A 25,064-nucleotide genomic window follows, 5' to 3' on the forward strand; every position below is an offset into this window, starting at 1 on the left:
TGTACAGTTCTAGTCCTATGTTAGGCACAAAGCCAGCTGGGTAAACTTGGGGCAGTCTTTTTTTTTTTAAGCCGTAGGAAGGAAGCAATGGCAAACCACGTCTGAAAATGTTGCCAAGAAAATGGGAGGGATTTGTCAGCCAGTCACCAGGAGTCAACACTGACTCAAAGGCGTACTTGCATGCACACATGTACACACAAAAAATGTGCAGAGCGCAGATACAAGAAGGAATAAGCTAAACTTTAGATAAAAAAGAAAATACAATTAAACTTTGTTTACTCTAATGGTATTCACTATACCTCTGCATATTTTTCTACCCTTGCAAAACCCTCCTAGCTTTCACCACATCCTTATATACAGTAGTCTCAAACACTGCCTATTGTCCTTTGAATAGGAGAAGGAGAAGAGTAAGCAGAGCTGAGTGGCAGAGTTAAACTCATCATCAGTTTAGAATTCTTGTGTTGCCACAAAGAATCCAAATCCATCCCTCCCCCAATGAATTACCAAGTGCTAACCATTAGCTGAGAATATTCCTGTGCATAAGCATGAGTAGCAATACATAAGTTTAATTTGACCTTCATGTGTGGATCTGATCTTTGGTGCCTGACACCAGGTCTCCGCCGGGTATATCTAGTGCAGTGATACCTTTTAGAGACCGAGTGCCCCAAAACTGGCCCCGCCCTGCCCCTGCCCCACCCCCTGCCCTACCGCCGCTCCACTCCCTGCTCCGCCCCCACTCCGCCCCACCCTGCCTGCCCGCAGGGCCCGCCGCAGATCACCCAAGCAGCCCAGCAACGCCATGGGGGCCACGCCCTCTGCCCCCCCGCAGCATCAATGCGTTGGGACATGAGGGCAGAGTCTTGTCTACACTGCCTGGCAGCCATGTCCTTGGCTGCACTGCTCCGTGTGGGCCACGCTCAGGGGAGACTCTCCTCTGGGGAGGCTGCTGGTGAGGAGGGGGTCGTGGGGGGAGGCAAGGCTGGAGCAACGGCACATGTGCCCACAGAGAGGGCTCCGAGTGCCACCTCTGGCATCTGTGCCATAGGTTCCCCACCACTGATCTATTGATTATGAATATAAGCGCTTTAGTCTGGTAAAAGTTAGGTATCTGTATTTGTTTATTTCCGTTTCTTTATTCCTGTATATTTTTGCAAGCAACAATAAAGAAACCACTCCAAAGCAATTCCCCATGTTGCTCTTGGTTCCTTGGGCCTGATCATTTGTAAATCCACTCAATAATATAAAATAAAATAAATCCAATATTTGAGGAGCTGCCACAAAGAAGAGGAGATGAACTTAGCCTCCGAAGCACTAGAAGGCAAGACAAGAAACAATGAATGGAAACTAATCAAGGACAGAACTAAGGAGAAATTTCCTGGCAGAGAAAACAATTAACCACTGGAACGATTTGCTTTCAGAAGTTGTGGGTGCTCCATCATTGGAGGTTTTTAAGAAGAGACAGGACAGCCACTTGTCTGAATGATATAGAGCAGGGGGTTTGATTAGATGACCTCTAAGATCCCTTCCAACTCTATTATTCTGTTTTATTCATTTGAAAACCATTTTTTCCCTCATTCAGCATCAACACACTTTTAGAATGGACTGAATAATTACTCCCCCTTTTGTGCAATCAAATACTGCAAAAATATGTGCTTTTATTAGCAGATAAACCCCTTCTGAGGAGTCTTACCTTCAGAAGCAACTGATATTTGGTAATCCTCTGGACTGGTTTTAAAAGATAAGCATCAAGGGAAAGCTTATGATCTAATTTCCTCTGACACTCCTGCAAAAAACGTAAGGAAAAGAGAGAATGAAATGCTACTGATCTAACTGGCTACACTAAGAAATAAATTACAAATTTAATTTTTTAAAAGCTAATACTCTTTTGGTTTTATAAGCCCAATGTCTTGGGATATTCCCATGGTCGATTATAAAAAAAGATAATTCTGTCTTACAGAAGAGCAGTTTTGTGTATCTTAGGGAGATTAGACAATATTAGGAAACAAATAGCACACTGGCCCAAGGGGGCTTTTTCAAAAAGCAACTGGACTTTCTTTGTTTTTTTTTCTTGAAGATGTTTCGCTTCTCATCCAAGAAGCATTCTCAGGTCTGACTGAATGCTGGGGAATTAAAGAGCTAATGACCCACCTTTCAAGTGCTAACAACCAGATGACTGCAAAGGATATAAATCCTTCCATTCTCCAGCATTCAGTCAGAACTGAAGATGCTTCTTGTATGAAAAGCGAAACGTCTTCAAGAAAAAGTCCAGTTGTCTTTTGAAAAAGCACCTTTGGGACAACCATGACCTGGATGACTAAGCAAGAATCTCCAGAGACAAATAGCACACTGGTACAAAAATATATATATTAATGTGTAATATGAGAGTCAGGTTGATGTAGAAGTTAAAGGTAATCAGACTAGAACCAGGAGAACTTTAGTTCTAATCCTAACTTAGATTCAAAGTCAGCTGGGTGACCTTGTGCTAGTCATGTCAAACACAAGGCTCGGGGGCCAGATGCGGCCCACGAAGTGGTTTCATGTGGCCCGCGAAGCCATCCTGGAAACAGTGAGGGAACGGCCCCGCTGCCTTGGCCCTGGCCCAGGCCGGCTGGGAGCCAATGTACAATTTTGTGGTGGCCATCTATGCTGAAATGCATTCAGTCTTAGCTCCACAAGGCCGTCGAGAAACAGCGAGGAACCAGCCTCTGCCATGTTGGCCCTGCCCCCCTGGGTGCATGCTGGGAAGGTGTCACCCTTTGTAAGGAATAAAGAAATGGACCATGCCTTGGCACTTGCCCCGGTCCCAGCCCCTTCTGCCAGAGACCCACAGATCTGTCCCACTCCTGCCCAGACCCCCACAGGCACCCTTGACGCGAACGAAGTAGAGCTGGCCATGCCCACCCAGTAGGCCACACCCACTCCATCCATGCCCACCCAGTAGGCCACATCCACCCTGGCCGCACCCACCCGGCCCCCCGAGGGCAACCGCAATGCTGATGTGGCCCTCAATGAAATTGAGTTTGACACCTCTGGGCGAGTCGTTTCCTGTCAGTCCTAAGAGGAAGGTAAGAGTGAACCAAGTTTGAAAAGGTTGCCGAGAAAACTGCAGAGGTTTGTCCAGGCAGTCACCAGAAGTTAAGACTGACTTGCTACAAGAAGGAAAAGTGTGCAGCAGTTCATCTGAGTGATCTGTCTCTTTCAGCACAGTAAATGTTCAATTGCCATTCCTTTCCTGCCAAGAGATTTGGATGCTAACTTGCAAAGAGCATTCATTTTGCTGACACGCAGACTGCCTTTGTTCCCTTCTTCTAGAACTTCCATTGTTCCAGCCACAGAGATGTATAGTGTGTTTGCCAGAGGATAGTTCAGACAGCTATTGTACAGTCTTGGTGTCATTAGCAATTTAACCCCTCGTGAATTGAAGGCAAATTGAAGGATAACATTGCAGGATCCAATCTGGGTCGCTCAGAAGTTTAACCTTTGATTTTTTGACTCATGCTGGAGCCCATCCTCAGGGAACTGCTCTCTACCAGAATATGTGGAACTTTCTGGTAGAGAGAAATTCCCTGAGGATGGGCTCCAGCACGAGTCTGAAAGCTCAGAAAACTACACCTCTGCTCCCAGTGACCAACCAAGGAGAGAAGCAACCTAGAACTAAGGAGAAACTTCCTAACAGTTAGAACAATTAACCAGTGGAACAACCTGCCTCCAGAAGCGGTGAATGCTCCAACACTGGAAGTTTTTAAGAGGAGACTGGACAGCCATTTGTCTGAAATGGTATCGGGCAGGGGTAGGCAACCTTGGCTCTTTTATGACTCGTGGACTTCAACTCCCAGAATTCCTGAGCCAGCCATGCTGGCTCAGGAATTCTGGGAGTTGAAGTCCACGAGTCATAAAAGAGCCAAGGTTGCCTACCCCTAGTATAGGGTTTCCTGCCTGAGCAGGGGGTTGGGCTAGATGACCTCCAAGGTCCCTTCCAATTTTATTACTATTATTATTGTTGGTGGTGGTGGTGGTGATGGTGGTATTATTATTATTACCAACCAAGATTGAATCCTGCAATTCAGTCTCTACCCTTCTCGTTTACAGGTAGTTATGAATGTAGTAGAACCTGCCAAAACAGCAATGGAGCCTGTCATAAATCATAACAATCTTGTTTGAGACATGTCATTTTCTTCCTCAAGGAACACCTAAGTCAGTCCTGGCATAACTTGAATTTTGCATCTTGAAGCAGCACTTTCAGGGGATGGACATTCCTAATTTATTTTAAGGAGACACATTAAATTCGAAATAGAAAGAAATGATTCGGGGATTCAGACCCCATATCGTGACAGGATATTCTGAAAGAATAGTGGGGGTTGTGTGCTTTGGATCTGAAGGGCCATACAGGTAGTCCTTGACTTACAATCACTTGTTTAGTGACCATTCAAAGTTACAACAGTACTGAAAAAAGGGACTTATGACCACTGCAGCATCCCCCGTGGTCACATGATCAAAACTGAGATGCTTAGCAACTGACTCAAATTTATCATGGCTGCCGTGTCCCAGGGTCACGGGATCCCCTTTTGCGACTTTCTGACAAGCAAAGTCAATGGGGAAGCCACTTAACGACCGTGTTACTAAAAACTGCAGTGATTCACTTCACAATTGTGACAAGAAAGGTCATAAAATGGGGCAAAACTCATTTAACAACTGTCTTGATTAGCAACAGAAATTTTGGGGTCAGTTATGGTCGTAAGTTGAGAAGTGTCTGTACAGTGGGGAAACAAGTGGAGTGGGGCAATGGCAGAAGTGTTGATTTTCCAACTCCTTCAGCCATGGAGGATTGGCTAATTTTAGGGCAACCTCATACACATATACATACATACTGTACATACATGCAGGCATGCATGCATGCATGCAAGCTTGCTTGAGCTACTGGAAATAAGGTGGAAAATTAATAAATAAATCTAAGCAAACTAGTAATTTAAATAAAGATTAAAAGACAGAGGTCTGCACTTGTGCAGAAGTGCTTTCACTAAGAGGAAAGTAGCGATGCTTGCAATCAATCCAAGCATTTGGCAGCTGGGTGTTTTGGTGAGTCGGCAGGCATATTAACTCAGCAGATCGAACAGAACCACAAAGTTGAAAAGGAGCACAGAAATCACCACTGTTAATCAACTTTGGCTACTTTAAGATGCATGGACTTCAATTCTCAGAATTCTCCAGCCCTTTTATGACTTGTGGACTTCAACTCCCAGAATTCCTCAGCCAGGCATACATGCCTGGCTGAGGAATTCTGGGAGTTGAGGTCCACAAGTCATAAAAGGGCCAGGTTTGAAGACCCCTGCCTTAAAGTGTCCAGAACTGAGAAACACTAATTTAGCCCAACCCGTTGCCTGGTGTGGGATCTTCTAACACACGAGAATAATGGTCCCTCAGTTGGTTTGCTTTATTGAGCCTACCTGGAAAAAAAGGCTGTCTCCACACTGCCTCCAAAGAGCTTCTGACTTAGGCTTGTTTTGGCAATATTTTTCATAGATCTGGAGATCTTCTTTCTGCAATACAAAGGATGTCAGTGCTGAACCATGTAAATCAATATCCCCAAAGGAGAAACTTTCTCCCCAAATAAATGTGCCAGAATGCACAAACCTCTTCTTTTGTAAATTTGCATATCGTCTATCGCAGACTTCATATTTTAAAAGCAAGCTTAGGTTTAGGCTTATGAGTCATGCTAAACCAGGACGTTATAAAGCCATTAAGAAGCCAAAACCAAACAGAATATAATCTGAGGAATGTGCATTTCTTTCCACAACTTCTATGATATTTAGGTACCACATCTGGAGCTTCATTGAAACTTCTCCAGTCTCCAAAATAGCTAAGAGTTTACCCTTGCCTGCTCTAGTGATTTAACTGCATCTTCACCACCTCCTCTGAAGCCCTTATGCCTGGCGCTTTGTTGACAACTCCCAAAAGCACAACTTCAGAATCCACTTGACTTGACTGTCTTTGTCCATTCACATTACTCTGAACTGATTTTAGTTGTCTCACAGATTGTTGGAAGTGAAGACAATGTCATGAGCTGGGTAGATCATATGAATGTTAATACTACTTTATAATGCCCTGGTAAGACCACACTTGGAATATTATATCTAGTTTTGTTTGCCACAATATAAAAAAGATCTTGAGACCCTGGAAAGAGTGTGGAGAAGAGCAACAAAGATGATTAGGGTTCTGGAGGATAAAACATATGAAGAACGGTTGCAGGAATTGAGTATATTTAGTTTAATGCAGAGGTCCCCAACCTTTTGGGCACCAGGGACTGGTTCCGTGGAGAGAGTTTTTTTCATGGACCAGAGGGGGTATGGTTTTACGTGTTGCCTGCATCCTGCAGATGGGTCTTCGCTTGTTTGCACAGACCACTTTCTGGCATATCCACGGACTGGGGGTTTGGGACCCCTGGTTTAATGAAAAGAAGGACTAGGGATAACATGATAGCCATCTTCCAATATCTAAAGGGCTGCTACAAAAAAGAGGGACCAACCTATTCTCCAAAGCACCTGAGGGCAGGACAGGAAGCAATGGATGGAAACTAACCAAGGAGAGAATCATCCTAGAACTAAGGAGAAATTTTCTGACAGTCAGAACAATTAACCAGTGAAACAACTTGCCTCCAGAAGTTGTGGATGCTCCAACACTGAAGGTTTTTAAGAAGAGATTGGGCAACCATTTGTCTGAAATGGTGTAGGGTCTCCTGCTTGAGCAGGGTGTTTGACTAGAAGACCTCCAAGGTCCCTTCCAACTCTGTTCTGTTATTCTCAATCTATAGGCAACCTTCATGAAATGTTTCACAAACAAATACAAAACACGCGCACACACACACACACACACACACACACACACACACACACACATATAGTTTCAGTCCAAGCTCGGTTGACCTTGCTGAGCAGCAGATGGGACATTTTCTTACTCCAGATCATCCCATCAACACATTTTCTTGTTTCTTGAAACATCACACCTGGTCCAAAGGCCAGCCCAGTCACATGAGCCAAGAAAGGCATTCCTAAAAACTTTGTCTTTCTCTCTTTCAAGAGAAGCAACATTTTTCACGTGCTGATGAGTCTCCATCTGCCTGAAACAAAAGTGGCTTTTTTCCCAAAAGGCAACTGGATTTCCTTGTGTTTTTTTTCTTTGAAAATATTTTACTTCTCATCCAAGAAGCTTCTTCAGTTCACTTCTTCCATTTGCCTTTTAGAAAAAAAAACATCTTTGGGACAACCATCACCTGAATGATTGAGAATCTCTATAGACACCTGCCTGAAATATTCTTCTAGGAAGAAAAGTCCAAGGATTCAAAAGAATAATTCTGTCCACTTTCTCATGGGAAGCAGAAAACTCATCTTGCTTGAACCCCCCCCCCCTTGAATTATGGCTCCATGTGAAATCTGGAGGAGCTGACATGTCTGTCCCACCAAAGTTTAATGCTTCAAAGATTATGAAATCCAACAATAGAAAGTCATTTCTCTTTAAAAATGCCATAATTTGTAAAAAATGAGCAAGTCTCACAACCTTTGCAATATTTATAGATTATTTCTGGCAAGATAGGGAATGCATTGTGCAAATGATTGCATCACAATTTTTACTAGCTGGATTAAGAACACATACTGTGGTTTTAGGTAAAGGCAACATAAAACTTAATGGCCCGATTAAAGTAAAATTAAAGGAGTTTTGATTAACCATGACTGTAACCTGAGCAACAAACAAAATAAAGAAAATAAAAGCAAGAAAAGACACATACCCAAAAACACAATCCTGGCCTTGATTCAAATACATTCATTAACCATTCAAAGTTCTTTTTTTTCCACTGACAAATCATAAATTGCTCTGTAAAACCTTTTGACTTTAAACATTTGTGAAATATGCAATTATAGTTCAGATATTTATTCTTTGCTAGTATTTCTTTTTAACCAACTTGGACATTTGTTTTGTATAAATTTGTATAAACTTGATTTTTTTTTGACTGAATAATTAAATACTTGAACTTATACACCTTCCGTAGCTCAATACAGAAGTTAGCTTGTAAAACATATGCTGAATATTTCTAAGAGCACTTTTAAAAATCAAAATTGTGAGACCAAATGTACTGATAAGCAGACAATATCGGTCAAGAAATCATGATGTAGAACAGTGTTTTTCAAACTCAGCCATTTTAAGATGTGTGGTTTTAAACTCCCAGAATTCCCCAGCCATTATAGGAATTGAAGTCCACACATTTTAAAATGGCCAAGTTTAAAGATATTGATTTAATTAATCTTGACTACTCTGTTAAGGGATAAACATGTGAAATTACTGATTCTGTAATAACAATAGAAGATAGAAAATATTGTTAATAATAATTACAATAACAGATTTTTTTCACTTTATTGGTAAATATTGACTTGCATACATTAAAAGAAAAGTTGAAAGATTCCTCCACTAAGCAACTTCTTTAGTTGTTTAGTAGTGGAATCTTTCAACTTTTCTGTTGAAGTTGTTTAGCAATAGCACTTAGATTTATAAACCGCTTCATAGCACTCTCTGAGCAGTTTACAAAGTCAGCATATTTGTCCCCAACAATCTGGGTCCTCATCTTACTGAGCTCAGAAGAATGGAAGGTTGAGTCAAGCATGAGCTGGTCAGGATCAAACCCCTGGCTGTGGGCAGAGTTAGCCTACAATATTGCATTCAAACCACTGCGCCATCATGGCTCTTTAATTGCTTAGTGGATTGCAATCCATTAAAACATTCCCATATGCCCTTAATTTAAGTGTTTTTTTCTTCTGTTGAATGTTTATGGATTTTTCTTTTCTCATAGGTTACTAGACTCTAAGCAGATAGCTCAGATCAATTTGTGATAGTTCTACAAAGGGGAACTCTTGGTACTGCATTGAAGCAGCTGAACTCAGTGGAATGTTCTAAGTTCAAGAAAGCAAAAAATGTACTTGTAGGAGATGAACAGGCTGAGCCCGAGGGAGGGGTCAAATGCATCATCAGTCTCGAATCTCTTTGCGCCCACAAGAGATCTAACTCCAGCCCACCTTGAATTTCTTTGACTCTTATCTACCGCCAATTCACTTTGGCCGTTAGTAGTTCAGATTCTTGTAGAAAGCTTAACCTTGCAATAAATCTTTATACCCATTTGAACTGCCCGGATCTTCTTACATACAAATTATTTTGCACTATTTTTTCATTTGTTTACAGTGAATGTATTCAGTTATCACATTTCTCCTTATACATTTTTTTAATTTCAAAATGTTTTCTCTTTTTCCTATTCTGGTACAGGTGGTCCTACACTTATGACCATAATGGAGCCCTCAATTTCAGCTGTAAGTCATGACTGTCATAAAGTGGATCATCGCAGAACCGTGCACAATTTTACAATCTTTTTTTGTGGAGATACTTAAGCAAATATGGCAGCCATAAAGAAATACCTCAGTTGTTAAGCAAACTTATTATTCACTATGGCAGAGTTCCCCAACCTTTTTGGCTTTATCAACCGGCAAGGATGGGGGAGGGTATGGTTCTGCACGAGCCATTTCTACGGCCCGGTTGCAAACACCTCATGGCCCATAGTAGGCTGCAATCCAGAGGTTGGGGTCTCCTGCACTATGGGGCGCTTCTTTTGCTACAAGCTGGAAGTAAATGCCAGTTTCTGGTCAAAATGTCTTAAAAACAGTCGTTTAAATATGAGATGGGAGATGAATAAATTTAATAAATAAAATAATAATAATAATAAATCACAGTTACATGATTGCAAGATACAACAAATGGCCGTAAATGCAGGCCAAATGTTAAACACCTATGACTGTGGAGATGGCCCAAACATTAGAAGTTTGAATCTGGGTTGTGAGTCCCTTTTTTCATTAAGCAATCGGTTGTAAATCAAGGACTATGTGCTTTTGTTTCTCAAGTTGTGCAGTAAGAAAAAGCATGGGGCGGGGGGAGAGAATAAAAAATGAAAATTGAAAGACGTGGGACAATGAAAAACTCTAGCATCGTCCTGCCAACTAACTGAAAGAAAGAAAGGTGATCTTTTTTCTCTCTTCGGTTATTTGTTAACTGCCCAAGAAAGTTTCTTAACTTCACATGCCTTCCCATTTGATTGCTCACTGAAACCCCAGCCTGAAAAGAGCATTAGATGCAAAAGGAAATTGGTCTGAACACCATCAAGAAGCCAGATTAAATGAAACACTGTGATTCACTTACTCTTTTTAAAAAGCACCGACCCAGAAGCTCAGGTTTTTCTATGCAGTTTTCCAGTTCTTTGAGGAAGATTCTGGAATGGACATAAAAATGAAAGCAAAAGTTTAAAAGAGGCTTTTCAGGTGAGGTCTTCAACTGAATTTAAATTACAAGGTCCCCTAGCAAGAAAGATTAACGAAGGTCTGAGAAGTATAATTTCAATAATTTTTGCATCACTTCGGAGAATATAGGCAATCCTCATTTAGCAAACCCAGCTGCTTCCAGCCAAGCAAAGTCATGTGGATGAGAAAGACAGAGATGCTGTGAAGATGGCAGGTTGCTGTTGTCTCATTTAGATAAAGTTCTATGGCAGTGATGGCGAACCTTTTAGAGACCAAGTGCCCAAACTGCAACCCAAAACCCACTTATTTATCGCCGGGTGCCAGGTGGGCGTGGCCTACTTGGTGGGCATGGCTGTGGTGGTCATGTCAAACTGGGTGTGCGTGGCCAAGGAGGCATGATCACCTCAATGTTGCTCGTGGGGAGGGACGCCTGTGGGGGGCCAGGCAGGGTTGAAGGAGATCCAGGGGGTCTCTGGCAGGTGGGATGGTGGGCAGGAGGCTCATCCTGCGGGGTGAGGCAAGGCGAGGCAAGGCAGGGCAGGGGTGCCATTGTCACAGGGCAAGGTGAGGTAGGGGCCGGGGCGGCTGCTGTCCAACACCATCGGCCCCTGCACACAGAAGCCAGTGAGCACATGGGGGCTGACAGTGTCCGTCAGCAGCCACAGCCTGCCGGCCCCTTGACCAGCGCACTCTGGGGCTCTGCAGCCTGCCATCAGCAGTTCAGAGAAGCCACCTCTGAGTTGGACAGATAGCCGACAGCTGAGGAGGCGATGCAGTGGGTCGTGCCAGGGAAAAGGAGAGCATGCAAGGCCAGGAGGGATGGGATGAAGGAGAGGGAAACCAGCTGTGCCAGGATGCATCCGGCCACATGGCACCTCGGCGAGTTAGCGGGCGGCTGATTGAAGAGGGATGCTTGCCATCTCCAGGGCATGGTGCGCGTGCCCACAGATAGGGCTCTGAGTGCCACCTCTGGCACACATGCCATAGGTTCGCCACCACTGTTCTGTGGGGTCCTTGGTTGTTTTCGTGCAGATGTTTTATTACCAAACTAGGTAACATCATCAGTGCACCTGAGCTACAAATATTCTTTTCAACAGGTAAAGTTCTCTAGGGCAGCAATGCTAGCGTTATTCTCGCTCCAGCATGCATTGGCAGGCCCAGAAAGTTAGTCGTGTATGTGCACACTGGTTATAAATGATGTATTATTTTATATTTGATTTAGTTATAAAGGAAAACACGGGTTGCCTGGACCTCTCAAAATACATCTGGCAAAATTTATTTCCATGCAAAAAGCTTTGTCGGATGACCCTTCGTGTCTATATGATTGCAGAAAGGAACCTAAGAACTAGAGTTGGAAAGCCATAATGACCATATGTAGATGTTACGCAGAACCCATGTGAGATTTAAAATATTCAGCTATATTATTTCCTTATATTAAAAATATTGCAGGCAGCCAATTATTGCTGCCAATGGATTGCAGTCAGTGTAGTTGGTTTAGGACTGATGTTTTATGGCCTCTAAATGACATCTCCTTCAAAGAAACGCTTTATATCTACTTTTGGAGTGCCACCACAAACCTGTTGTGAAATTCATAGATTTCTGAGAGGTTTCCAAAAAGAACTTCTTTCTTGTTCAAAACTACAGCTGGGATCAAGTGAATTAAATCAGGGTTGTCCATTTCTGAGGCATAGCCCTATTTAAGAGAAAGAAAGAAAGAAAGAGAGAGAGAGAGAGAGAGAGAGAGAGAGAGAGAGAGAGAGAGAGAGAGAGAGAGAGAGAAAGAGAGAGAACATTGAGAGAACAAAACTGAGTAACGAGTAAAATATCAGAAGCAGAGAAATGCCATCTTCCTGCGCTTTCAGTCAGCTTTTCCATTCTAAGATAGCTTAGAAATATTAAACCTGGACTTTCTGTTTTAACTCAAAGTAGATAAATTCTGGACCAAAGGAATCCAGATTTTGCAACTCAAAGATATGAATTCCACCACCTGTACTCATTTCATAATATAAGCAAATTTGCCTGGTTTTCTCATTTTTTATAATGTATTCCCTATCAACCTACTGGCTTTGAATTCCAGACATTGCCTAGGTCAGTCTTTCTTAACGTCAGCAATTTTTAGACGGGTGGGCTTCAACTCCCAAAATTCAGTCCTTTTAACCTGGGCCACCAGAAGCGTTGATTCCATAAATAAATATATCTACTTAAGACGTTTATTTTACAATTCTGAAGCAGAGCTTGTCCTAACCATGTTGGGGTGGTTTGGGAGGTTAATCTCACCAAGCAATGAATCATGTGATAGATGAAAGTATAAACATATGAACAATTAGGTGCCGCTTTTAAAAAGCAAATACCGTATGTAGGTTCACATACTTTCACCAATAAAATCAAGACAGTTCTACGGAATGTGTGTTATGTATGTCTACACTTTGAGAGCAAGCAACTAAATTTCATTTTTAATGTGTATCATTGTGCCCACATTAAAAAAATGACAATAAAGGTTATCTATCTATCTATCTATCTATCTATCTATCTATCTATCTATCTATCTATCTATCTATCTATCTATCTATCTATCTATCTATCTGAAGCTTCTGAGGAACAGGAAGGCAGCTGCCAAAAAATCTCTCTGCTGCTGTTGATTTCAACTTCATTGCTCCTGTTTCGAAAGACACTGAACGTACCTTGATTATGCTCTGAAGTTCCTCAACATAAGCACGTTCAGTTTCTATCAATTCATTTATTATATGGCTGTGAGAAGAAAAAAGAGAGAAGGGGGGGGATAATATTTGTTAAGGTGTATTGTAATGAGATAATAAAGTCATAATGAAGTTTGGTCAGTTGTAGAGTAGCAGAAACCAGCCACTGTGGTGTCTAAGCTACAGTTTATACCTTAAATATGCATAAATCATGGTAAAGAAATCATGTAAGGATGAGGTCAAAGCACCTGACCGTCCAGAACAACACAATGCAGCAAGAATAGCCTGGTTACACACACAGCAAGAGAAGTGCCTACTGGAACAGAGAAGCATTTATCACGTCCAGCAAAGAACAATCTAAGAGGATTACTTGCTATAAAATCTGCAACCTAGATGCTGAACAAAGGCCTTGGCATAATGAGATCCTCACCTTATTTGATTGGACTTCACTGCTTTTACACCCAGCAGAGATAGTTATATATATGACTTGACTGCAAGTTAAACCATGACATTTTCTGCACACAATGTTCCATTTTGATAGACCTTTAACTTCCCCACAAGTTCTTTTGTAGCTTTGCCCATAAATGCATTACACAACCCTGGGAACACCATACCCCTTGTATTACTCTTTGCTCAGTTTTGAAATTTTCACTTCGCATTCCATTTATTCTCATACATCCTTCACATTAATCATATACTGTTCTTATCACATTCAATAACCAATCTCCAACTGCATATGGTAGGTCAACTTGTGAATAACTGTCTCTAAAGCAACAAAGGAACAATAATTTTTCTTTCTCACATGACTTGCTGGAAAGCAAAAATCCAGTCCATATACTCCCTGCCCACATACACAGAACACAAAATGCCAATATACTGATTTTTTTTTCTCCTTTCATGTATAGCAGTGTTCTCAACCTTAGCCACTTTAAGATATACGGACTTTAATTCCCAGAATTCCCTAGCCAGAATACTAATTGGGGGAATTCTGAGAATTGTAGACTACGAATCTTAAAGTTGGCAAAATTGAGAAACATTGCTGTACAGAAACCACAATCCAAAATGTTGCGTTACAGATAGATTTCACAAAGTAGAGCCATTGGACTTTTGGGGAACAAATGGAGAACAAAGATGGCTTTGCTGAGAGAAACAGAGTAGAACTGACAACTGCAGTGAAATGAAGAGCAAATGAATGGACTGGGTTCTTTGCAATTCCCCTCTGGACAAGGAGAGGACTTGAGATTGCCCACAAGTGCTTCATACAGTCGCTCCTCACAAGAAGACTAGCAGTCTCTGGTGGATTTAGAGCTCTAAGAGATGAGGGAAAACCATCTTACCCCAAAATATGGCATTTTATGGATCCTGGATTTGCATATTTTCTTTTCTAATCACTTCTGGATATTCCGTTAACTGCTTTTCAGTTATTAGAAACCTTAAAATTGATACATTTTCTTCACAGCATAAGATGTATTTCCTTCAATCCTTAGTGAAATATATGTCAGGCGCAAGTAAACAGTAGTTGAGTCCAAAGTACTAAATGTTTATTAAATGCAACTTATACACAAGAATCTGGTCTACTATCAAGGCAAATTGATGCTATATAAGAGTCAACAGAATTCATGGGATGGGGGGGCTGGGCTCAGAACTCTTATGATTATGTAAAGATTCCAAACTGATGACTTGCTTGACCCCGCCTTTCGGTTCTGCCTGGTCATCTCTTAGAATAAGTTTTAAATAAAAGTGTCATGGTTCCGAAAGATGAAACCAGTAAAAGAACTTCAAGGTAAGAATTCTTCCTTAAAGAACATTTTATTTAGAAAACAAAGTATTGGCACTTACATAGCTGAACCCAAGAATGAGATTCTCTCCTCCCAGATACAAAGTAACAAATTGCAATTCCCACCCCACAAGAGCTGTCATAAATCACACTCACCAATTAGCACACAACTCACACTTCTACCAAACCCCAATTTCCGGCCTTCACCTCTAGGGACTCCAGTTCCTGTAGAACCATTGGCCCCAATCTTTCATGTCCAGCAATAGCAGTCTCCCCAAATGAGCACTTCTTGTCCATGTAGCCAGCTCATAGTGCATTGGCAACACAACTGTCAGTGATTTGGTCTCACGAATGCTTCACCCAAGTCACGATCTCTGCCAGGCTAGACTTCACAAAGTTCCCACGCTTATTTCTCTCCATTCTGTGTTTAGTGTAGTCACCGATTTCCCTGTGCAAGTGGTCCTTTAATGGTTTGTTGATGTGATATCCAGAGTCTGGAGATAGGCAGTCATTCCTGCAGGAATCATTATTTGATCTATTCTTCTCTCTGTAAGGAACTTCTTCGTGTCTTTAGTGCGGTGAGTCTGGCTGAATCCCAGACTAGCAGGCCTCTTTGCCCACCTCACAAAGCAAGTGGCAGCATTAAATCAACCCACTTCCTAATCACTGCTTGTGTGCACCAGGCTTTTCAGTTTCAAGAACATAAATGCCTGAAACACGTTCAATTTTATCTCTCTTACCCTTGGAAATGATTAGAGGTGGGACTTTTGACCCATCGAGACAAATTGCCAAAATGCAGGTAACACGTGTACTTTCGTAACCAGTGGAGGGAATGTAGATTGATGAGGCACCCCTCTGATCAATTGTTGTTTGAGATGCTTGGCCCATAAACACTGCAGTTTCATCCATGGCAATCATGTTTGACAGCTGGTGCTTTGAAAAGTCGATGCCATCAACAAAGGACTTGAATGAAAGTGTACATTTAATAAGTTCAGCATCCTGAAGCTTGAACAGTGTTGTTGATCTTCTTAGAGAAAGTTCATACTGTTGAAGGAAGCCATCCAGCCAGTGTTGTGATGCTTTGAATTATTCTGGGGTTATTTCCAATTGTGGTGCCAGTACAATGGCAAATGCTTGAATGTCAGCCTTGCGCACAACCAAAGCCTTTGCTCTCCTGTCAGCAATCCAGTCACAGATGTTGTGTTCAAGTTCAAGAAATAATGGCTGCCTGCCTGCTCCACACTTTTGCTTCTTGGCATTTCCCTCGTCCATCTGTTGGCTGTGTTTATTGTACTCTGCTCACCATTTACGGACCATACGAAGATCCAACTTAGTGGTTCTCAAATCTGTGGGTCGGGACCCCATTTGGGGTCGAACAACCATTTCACGGGGGTCGCCAAACAATGCAGTCCACCATTTTTTCCCCCTTTTCCTTAGCTGTGCTACTCCCTTTTATTCTATTGGCTTTTGAAAGCCAAGAGAATAGACTCTCTTGAATAGAGTCTAATTCTATTGGCTTTCAAAAGCCAATAGGAATTGTCCAGGCTGTCTCTGCCCTGCTGAGCCTGCCAAAAGTCCCATTCTGCAAACGGTGCTGCACAGGTTGAGTAGTCCTCGACTTACGACTGGTTGAGTAGTCCTCGACTTACGACCGGTTGGGGGTCGTGGCATTAAAAAGGTTGAGAACCCCTGCTCCAACTTGTTCTCTTTGGAGAAAGCTGTAAGATTCTTGCCCTGAGAGTCGTCCACGATCCCTTTCTTGAATTCAACAAAATAGCTCATTCTTTTTGAACTCATCTTGTCTGGGGGGGGCAAAATATGGTACGGTATTGCAGTATCCCCTTAAAATCTGCCATTAATTTAAATCACCATTAAACCAAAGGTGTCAAACTTGATTTCCTTGACCGTTAGAGTTGGGGTTAGGCATTGTGCTTGCCCTGGGTGGAGTGTGGATGCATTATGCTTGCCCTGGGTGAAGTGTGGCCCGCCCGCCCGCTTCACCAACCTCCCTCCCTGAGTCTCAGGCACTCCACCTGCCACTTTGGCCAGCCTGGTGGGCCCCACCTTGGCGCCCTTCCCGCCGCTGCCCAGCACAGCTGCCCTAGGGCTGCAGGGGCTGGCCTGGCATGGGAAGGGCATGCGCCCCGCCCTTCCCGATATCGTACCTGGTCCGCCACTACGCTCTTGCCATGTTGCTTCTCCACCACATGCATAGGCCCTGCCCCACCCCTGCAAACTCGTGGCCTACTACCATAGTAGTGGCAAAAAGTAAGCCCTCCCCAAAAGAAAATCCTAGTGCTTACTTCAGAGCCCAAAAGGAAGTAAGATCAGGTCTTACTTTCAGGGAAACACGGTGTATGAGGTAGAAGTGAATAACGCTTTCCTAATTTGCAGAGGTTATGTGTATCTTGCATGGACCTCAGAGCACCTTCTTCAACTGCTGATAATTGGAAATCTAAAATTAAACTCAGTGGCTTTATGAGTACAGGTAGTCTTTGACTTACAGCCATAATTGAGCCCAAAATTTCTGCTGCTAAGCGAGACATTTAAGTGACATTTCACAACCTTTTTTGCCATAGCTGGTAAGAGAATCACTGCCGTTGTTAAGTTAGTAACATAGTTGTAAAATGAATCTGGCTTCCCTATTGACTTTGCTTGTCAGAAGGTCGCAAAAGGGGATCACATGACCCCAGGACACTGCAACTGTCATAAATAGGAACCAGTTGCCAAGTGTCCGAATTTTGATCACGTGACCATGAGGGTGTTGCAACAGTCATAACTGTGAAAAATGTTCGTAAGCCACTTTTTTCAGTGTCATTGTAACTTTGAATGGTCAGTAAACAAAGATTGTAAGTCGAGGACTACCCGTAGATGCAGTAAGACAGTGATGGCGAACCTTTTAGAGACCAAGTGCCCAAACTGCAACCCAAAACCCACTTATTTATCGCCAGATGCCAGGTGGGTGTGGCCCACTGGATAGGCGTGGATGTGGTCATGGTAGACTGGGTGGGTGTGGCTAAGGTGGTCATGGTCATCTCAATGTTGCTCGTGGGGAGGGACGCCTATGGAGACTGGGCAGGGTTGGGGGAGATCCTGGGTGTCTCTGGCAGGTGGGGCGGTGGGCAGGAGGCTCGTCCTGTGGGGTGAGGTGAAGCAAGGCGAGGCAGGGTGGGGTGCCATTGTCACAAAGGCAAGGCGAGGCAGGGGCCAAGGCAGCTGCTGCCTGACACCATCGGCCCCTGCACACAGAGGCCAGCGAGCGCATGGGGGCCGACGGTGTCTGTCCACAGCTTGCCGGCCCCTTGACTGGTGCACTCTGGGGCTCTGCAGCCCGCCACCAGCAGTTCAGAGAAGCTGCTTCTGAGCTGGATGGCCGGTGGACAGCTAAGGAGGTGATGCAATGGGTCATGCCCAGGAAAAGGAGAGCATGCGAGGCTAGGAGGGATGGGACGGGGGGGGGGAGGGAAACCATGCCAGGATGCATCCGGCCACGTGGGACCTCAGCGAGTTAGTAGGCGGCTGGTTGAAGAGGGACAGTTGCCATCTCCAGGGCATGGTGCGTGTGCCCACAGAGAGGGCTCTGAGTGCCACCTCTGGCATCCGTGCCATAGGTTCGCCACCACTGCAATAGGAGAATCTAGTAGGAACATCTAATGGAAAAAAAATTGAAGGGCTTTAAGAAAAAATATTTTATTCTGGTTACACCCAGTTCTGGTCAGACCCACTCCCCTCCCTCCATGGTGCACACAAATTGACCCATGAGGTATATTGTAAATTAGGAAAACCTTTGTCCCTTTGTTTTAGCCAAGAAGCTGGATGGAAAATATAAATAGAATAGATGAAATTAAATATTATTTTTAAGGGGGAAAAAAAAACTCAAGGAAATCACCAAAGGCAATTTTTCATTCACTTGCAGAATTCAATGCAAAATAAACTAAGACATTTGCAAAACAGATAAAGAGACTCTTACAAAACGTGCGGTCTGAGAGAACAAGGCCTTAAGGGAAATAGCTTTGAGCAAAGGCAGAAAAACGACGTGAGCTGGAACACCAGCCTCTGCAAAACACTTGCTACAATAACGACAAAAGATTCAGCCAAAGGAGTGTACAAAAAATTCACCCCAATGGATGAAATGAAAACAGCACTCCAACTAAGGTGGCAAATCTGAAAATAGTGAGGTCTGAATCTGATGTGGTTCAGGTGGTCCTCAACTTACGACCGCAACTGAGCACAAAATTTCTGTTGCTAAGTGAGACAGTTGTTAAGTGAATTTTGCCCCATTTTACGACCTTTCTTGCCACAGCTGTTAAGTCAATCGCTGCAGTTATTAAGTTAGTAACATGGTCGTTAAGTGAAACTGGCTTCCCCATTGACTTTGCTTGTCAGAAGGCCACAAAAAGTGATCACATGACCCCAGGGCATTGCAACCATCGTAAATACGAGTCACTTGCCTGAATTTTGATCACATGACCATAAGGATGCTGCAACAATTCAGTGAAAAACGGTCATAAGTCACTTTTTTTCAGTGCCGTTGTTAACTTCAAATGGTCGCTAAATGAACTGTTATAAGTCGAGAATTACCTCTAGTGTTAGCACCAAGGGGACAGCTTAGAACAGTGATGGCGAACCTTTTAGAGACCGGGTGCCCAAACTGCAACCCAAAACTCACTTATGTATCGTCGGGTGCCGGGTGGGCGTGGCCCATTGGGTGGGTGTGGCCAAATGAGTGCACGTGGCCCATTGGTTGGGCATGGCTGCGGTGGTAACGGCAGACTGGGTGGGACTAAAAAGTTCAATCAATCAATTCTGACTTTGCGAGATCTTTTTTTTTTCCCATGAGAAGTTGAAATTGATTGATGGATTAAACCTTTTTTTTTGTTTGCACACGGCGGCAGAGGCCTAAAGTGAAAAGGTTTTATAAAACCCAGGTGAAGGCCTAGGACTGGGGCGACAGCACGCAGAGAAGGCTCTGCGTGCTACCTGTGGCACACGTGCCATAGGTTCGCCACCACGGGCTTAGAAGGCCTTTCCTGTGTCCTGTTGTTGTTGTTGTTGTTACTTGCGAAGTCGTGTCCGACCCATCGCGACCCCATGGACAACGTTCCTCCAGGTCTTCCTGTCCTCTACCATCTTGTGGAGTCCATTCAAATTCACACCTACTGCTTCAGTGACTCCATCCAGCCATCTCATTCTCTGTCGTCCCCTTCTTCTATTGCCCTCAATCTTTCCCAGCATTAGGCCCTTCTCCAGTGAGTCCTTCCTTCTCATTAGGTGGCCAAAGTACTTGAGTTTCAACTTCAGGATCTGGCCTTCTAAAGAGCAGTCGGGGTTGACCTCTTCTAGGACTGACCGGTTTGAACGCCTTGCAGTCCAAGGGACTCGCAGGAGTCTTCTCCAGCACCATAGTTCAAAGGCCTCAATTCTTTTGCGCTCAGCCTTTCTTATGGTCCAGCTTTCACAGCCATACATTGCAACTGGGAAAACCATGGCCTGGACTATACGCACTTTTGTTGGCAGGGTGATGTCTCTGCTTTTTAGAATGTTGTCTAGATTTGCCATAGCTTTCCTCCCCAGGAGCAAGCGTCTTTTAATTTCTTGGCTGCAGTCCCCATCTGAGGTGATCTTGGAGCCCAGAAAAATAAAATCTGTCACTACCTCCATTTCTTCCCCATCTATTTGCCAGGAATTGAGAGGGCCGGATGCCATGATTTTGGTTTTCTTAATGTTGAGTTTCAAGCCAACTTTTGCACTCTCTTTCTTCACCCGCATCAAGAGGCTCTTTAGTTCCTCTTCACTTTCTGCCATTAGAGTGGTATCATCTGCATATCTTAGGTTGTTGATATTTCTCCCGGCAATCTTAATTCCAACTTTTGATTCATCTAGCCCTGCCTTTCTCATGATGTGCTCTGCATATAAGTTAAATAGGCAGGGCGACAGTATACAGCCTTGCCGGACTCCTTTTCCAATTTTGAACCAATCAGTGGTTCCGTGTTCGGTTCTCACTGTTGCTTCTTGACCCGCATATAGGTTTCTCAAGAGACAAATGAGATGGTCTGGTACTCCCATCTCTTTAAGAACTTGCCACAATTTGTTGTGATCCACACAATCAAAGGCTTTTGCATAGTCAATGAAGCAGAAGTAGATGTTTTTCTGGAACTCCCTAGCTTTCTCCATGATCCAGCGTATGTTGGCAATTTGATCTCTAGTTCCTCTGCCTCTTCGAAATCCTGCCTGTACTTCTGGTAGTTCTCGATCCACATACTGCTGGAGTCTAGCTTGTAGGATTTTAAGCATAACTTTACTAGCATGTGAAATGAGTGCAATGGTGCGATAGTTTGAACATTCTTTGGCATTGCCTTTCTTTGGAATTGGAATGTAAACTGACCTTTTCCAATCCTGTGGCCACTGTTGAGTTTTCCAAATTTGCTGGCAAATTGAGTGTAGCACTTTTACTGCATCGTCTTTTAAGATTTTGAATAGCTCAGCTGGAATACTGTCACCTCCACTAGCTTTGTTGTTGCTCAGATTTTCTAAGGCCCATTTCACTTCACATTCTAGGATGTCTGGTTCGAGGTCAGTGACCATCTCATTGTGGTTATCTGGGATGTTAAGCTCATTCTTGTATAGTTCTTCTGTGTAGTTTTGCCATCTCTTCTTAATCTCTTCTGCCTCTGTTAGGTCTCTGCCATTTTGGTCCTTTATCATGCCCATCTTTGCATGAAACGTTCCCTTCATATCTCCAATTTTCTTGAAGAGATCTCTGGTCCTCCCTATTCTGTTGTTTTCTTCTATTTCTTTGCACTGTTCATTTAAGAAGGCATTCTTATCTCTTCTAGCTACTCTCTGGAATTCTGCATTCAATTGGGTGTATCTTTCTCTTTCTCCTTTGCCTTTCGCTTCCCTTCTTTCCTCAGCTATTTGCAAAGCTTCCTCAGACAGCCATTTTGCTTTCTTGCATTTCTTTTTCTTTGGGATGGTTTTAGTTGCTACCTCTTGTACAATGTTGCGAACTTCCATCCATAGTTCTTCAGGCACTCTGTCTATCAGATCCAATTCCTTAAATCTATTTGTCACCTCTACTGTATATTCATCAGGAATATGATTTAGTTCATACCTGAGTGGCCTAGTGCTTTTCCCTACTTTTTTCAATTTAAGCCTAAATTTTGCAACGAGAAGCTCATGATCTGAACCACAGTCAGCTCCTGGTCTTGTTTTTACTGACTGTATAGAGCTTCTCCATCTTTGGCTGCAGAGCACATAGTCAATCTGATTTCTATATTGACCGTCTGGTGATGTCCATGTGTAGAGTCGTCTCTTGGGTTGTTGGAAAAGAGTGTTTGTTATGACCATCGTATTCTCTTGACAAAATTCTATTAGCCTGTGCCCTGCTTCATTTTGTACTCCAAGGCCAAACTTGCCTGTTATTCCGGTTATCTTTTGGCTTCCTACCTTAGCATTCCAATCCCCCATGATGATAAGGACATCATTTTTTGGTGTTAATTCTATAAGGTGCTGTAGGGCTTCATAGAACCGGTCAATTTCATCCTCTTCAGCACCAGTGGTTGGGGCATAGATTTGGACTACTGTGATATTGAATGGTTTGCCTTGGATTCGAATTGAGATCATTCTGTCATTTTGGGGATTGTATCCCAGTATTGCTTTTCCTATTCTTTTATTGACTATGAAGGCTACTCCATTTCTTCTGAAGGATTCTTGCCCACAGTAGTATACCTGATGGTCATCTGAGTTAAATTCACCCATTCCTGTCCATTTTAGTTCGCTGATTCCTAAGATGTCGATGTTCAGTCTTGTCATCTCTTTTTTGACTACGTCTAGCTTGCCTTGATTCATGGATCTTACATTCCAGGTTCCTATGGAGAAAAAATCTTTACAGCATCGGACTTTCCTTTCACCACCAGATATATCCACAGCTGAGCGTCCTTTCGGCTTTGGCCCAGTCGCTTCATTCTTTCTGGCGCTACTAGTACTAGCCCTCTGCTCTTCCCCAGTAGCATATTGGACACCTTCCGACCTGAGGGGCTCATCTTCCAGCGTCATATCTTTTTTCCTTTTAGTACTGTCCATGGGGTTTTCATGGCAAAGATACTGGAGTGGTTTGCCATTTCCTTCTCCAGTGGATCACATTTTGTCAGAACTCTCTGCTATAACCTGTCCGTCTTGGGTGGCCCTGCACGGCATAGCTTATAGCTTCATTGAGTTACGCAAGCCCCTTCGCCACGACAAGGCAGTAATCCATAAAGGGGTATCCTGTGTCCTACAGATGTTATAGTTCCTCAGGGCCACAAGATTCATGGCTGAAGATGCAGATGTCTACAGGGAGCAATCAAAATCTGCAAGATGGGGGCAGAGCTTCCATTGTAGAATTCCTCCCCATACACACACCTTTTTCTATGCGCAAAATTCGTGTGTGTGCAAAAAAAAAAAAAAAGAGGAGGTTCTTCAACAACAATGCTGTACTACCATCCTTCATGTTCTGATCCTTCTACAAATGCTGTTGGTTGGTGAAATGATAGTATTGGAAGGGTTAGGGCTAATTTTTTTAAAAGATCTTTTTTCACATTTTCTTTTCCAGAGTTGTCCAGCGCCTGCTTTTAACAATCCTTGGGGCAAAATCAGGCTGATCTTAGTGCCTAGGGTAGAATTTTCATTTCTCTTGGGGTACTTTTCAAAGGAGGGATGGGATGCTCAGTGGCTAAAGATGCTGAGCTTGTCAGCTGGAAAGCTGACAGCCTGTGTTCCAGACTCGAGTGCTGCGCAAGGGAGCGAGCTCCCGTTCTTTGCCCCAGCTCCTGCCAACCTCACAGTTGGAAAGCATGCAAATGAGAGTAGATAAATAGGTGTCACTTCAACGGGAAGGTAACAGCGTTCTGTCTGGTCACATGACTACATAAGTGTCTTTGAGTAACACTGGCTCCCGCGGCTAGGAAATGGAGATAAGCCCCGCCTTCTAGTATCAGACACAAATAGACAGGGGAAGCTTTTACTATTACTTTTCAAAGAAGACCATGTTTAAGACATCTAGCAGTGTTTCCTAAGATAATAAAGTGTTTATTTTTCCCTGCTAGTTTTTACTTAGCCAAGATCAGCAAAAATCAAGAGTGGAACTATAAGGGATGAGGGGGCTGTGGTTCAATAAATTGGTCCACTTACTCAAACTCTACCACCTGAAACCTAACTTCAAAAATCATGGTATCTTGATGCTATTGACAACTTATGGGTAGAATATCCTTCTTTGGGGCATCAAATGTTGTTTCATCAGAATGACTTCATCTTGCATCTGATCAAATGAACAGTTTCATGTCACAATCAACGTTACTAAATCTTCGGAATTTATCCCAAATCTACAAGTGAAGGCTATGTCACATAACACGTTCTGGAGAACATCCAAGACTGAAGACAACAAATGGAGACTTTAAGAAGATAGGACAGCCTTATAGAAGATTGGCCGGATCAGAAAACTTCCAAATTGGGCAAAGACAGGAACAAGTTGTCTGGTATCCCTGCTGACTTTATAATTTCTTCAATAAAAGCATTAGAACAGCAAATTATAGGGGGAAAACCCAGTGAAGATTAGTATATAGGTGTGGTAGTGAAACACTTTGAATAAATCCCTGAATGATTTAGAAAATTAGGAGGCCTTTCAGCAAATTTATGTTCTGCTTTCTCTCCAGGAACTCTCTTTCCCAATTTGATGTCCACTAAGAATAAACTGTGACTAAGTTGGGTTGAGAAATTAGTGACCTGAAGTCACTTTTAGATAGTTGAGGGCAGATTTCAGTTAGACTCTTCATGGGTTTTTACCTAATATTGCTTAACCACTTGATTGTCCCATTTTCAATGCTGTAAGTATAGAAGCTGATTTAGCAGGGCGTTGGCAATGGCAGGAAGATCCTGTTTGGTGTAGGCACCAGGCTAGAGCTCATGTGATTATGAGTTCTAATCACAATTTTAAGCTTGAACCTATCTAGGTGACCTTTGGCCAGCCCCTCTCTCTCAGCCCTATTAAGAAAAAAGAATGGAATGGAATGGAATGGAATGGAATGGAATAGAATAGAATGGAATGGAATGGAATGGAATGGAATAGAATAGAATAGAATAGAATAGAATAGAATAGAATGGAATGGAATGAAATAGAATAGAATAGAATAGAATAGAATAGAATAGAATAGAATAGAATAGAATAGAATAGAATAGAATAGAATAGAATAGAATAGAATAGAATAACAACTTCTGAAATCTTGCCAA

General features: G+C 42.9%; 1 protein-coding gene across 5 annotated transcripts in view; it reads right to left on the minus strand.

The window, feature by feature from the left end:
- Positions 1–25,064, minus strand: part of MCF2L2 (MCF.2 cell line derived transforming sequence-like 2) — a 210,876-nt gene that overhangs the window by 42,493 nt on the left and 143,319 nt on the right. For all 5 annotated transcript variants that reach the window (XM_039321823.1, XM_039321824.1, XM_039321827.1 and 2 more), the window contains exons 16-20: positions 13,007–13,073; positions 11,903–12,018; positions 10,228–10,297; positions 5,445–5,537; positions 1,691–1,783 (exon numbers count right to left, since the gene is read on the minus strand). In XM_039321823.1, coding sequence (XP_039177757.1) covers positions 1,691–1,783; positions 5,445–5,537; positions 10,228–10,297; positions 11,903–12,018; positions 13,007–13,073 — 439 coding nt within the window. The remainder of the gene's footprint in view (positions 1–1,690; positions 1,784–5,444; positions 5,538–10,227; positions 10,298–11,902; positions 12,019–13,006; positions 13,074–25,064) is intronic.

This window comes from Crotalus tigris, unplaced genomic scaffold (genome assembly GCF_016545835.1).
Source record: "Crotalus tigris isolate CLP2741 ecotype Arizona unplaced genomic scaffold, ASM1654583v1 scf7180000023829.5930981, whole genome shotgun sequence".
Lineage (NCBI taxonomy): Eukaryota > Metazoa > Chordata > Lepidosauria > Squamata > Viperidae > Crotalus > Crotalus tigris.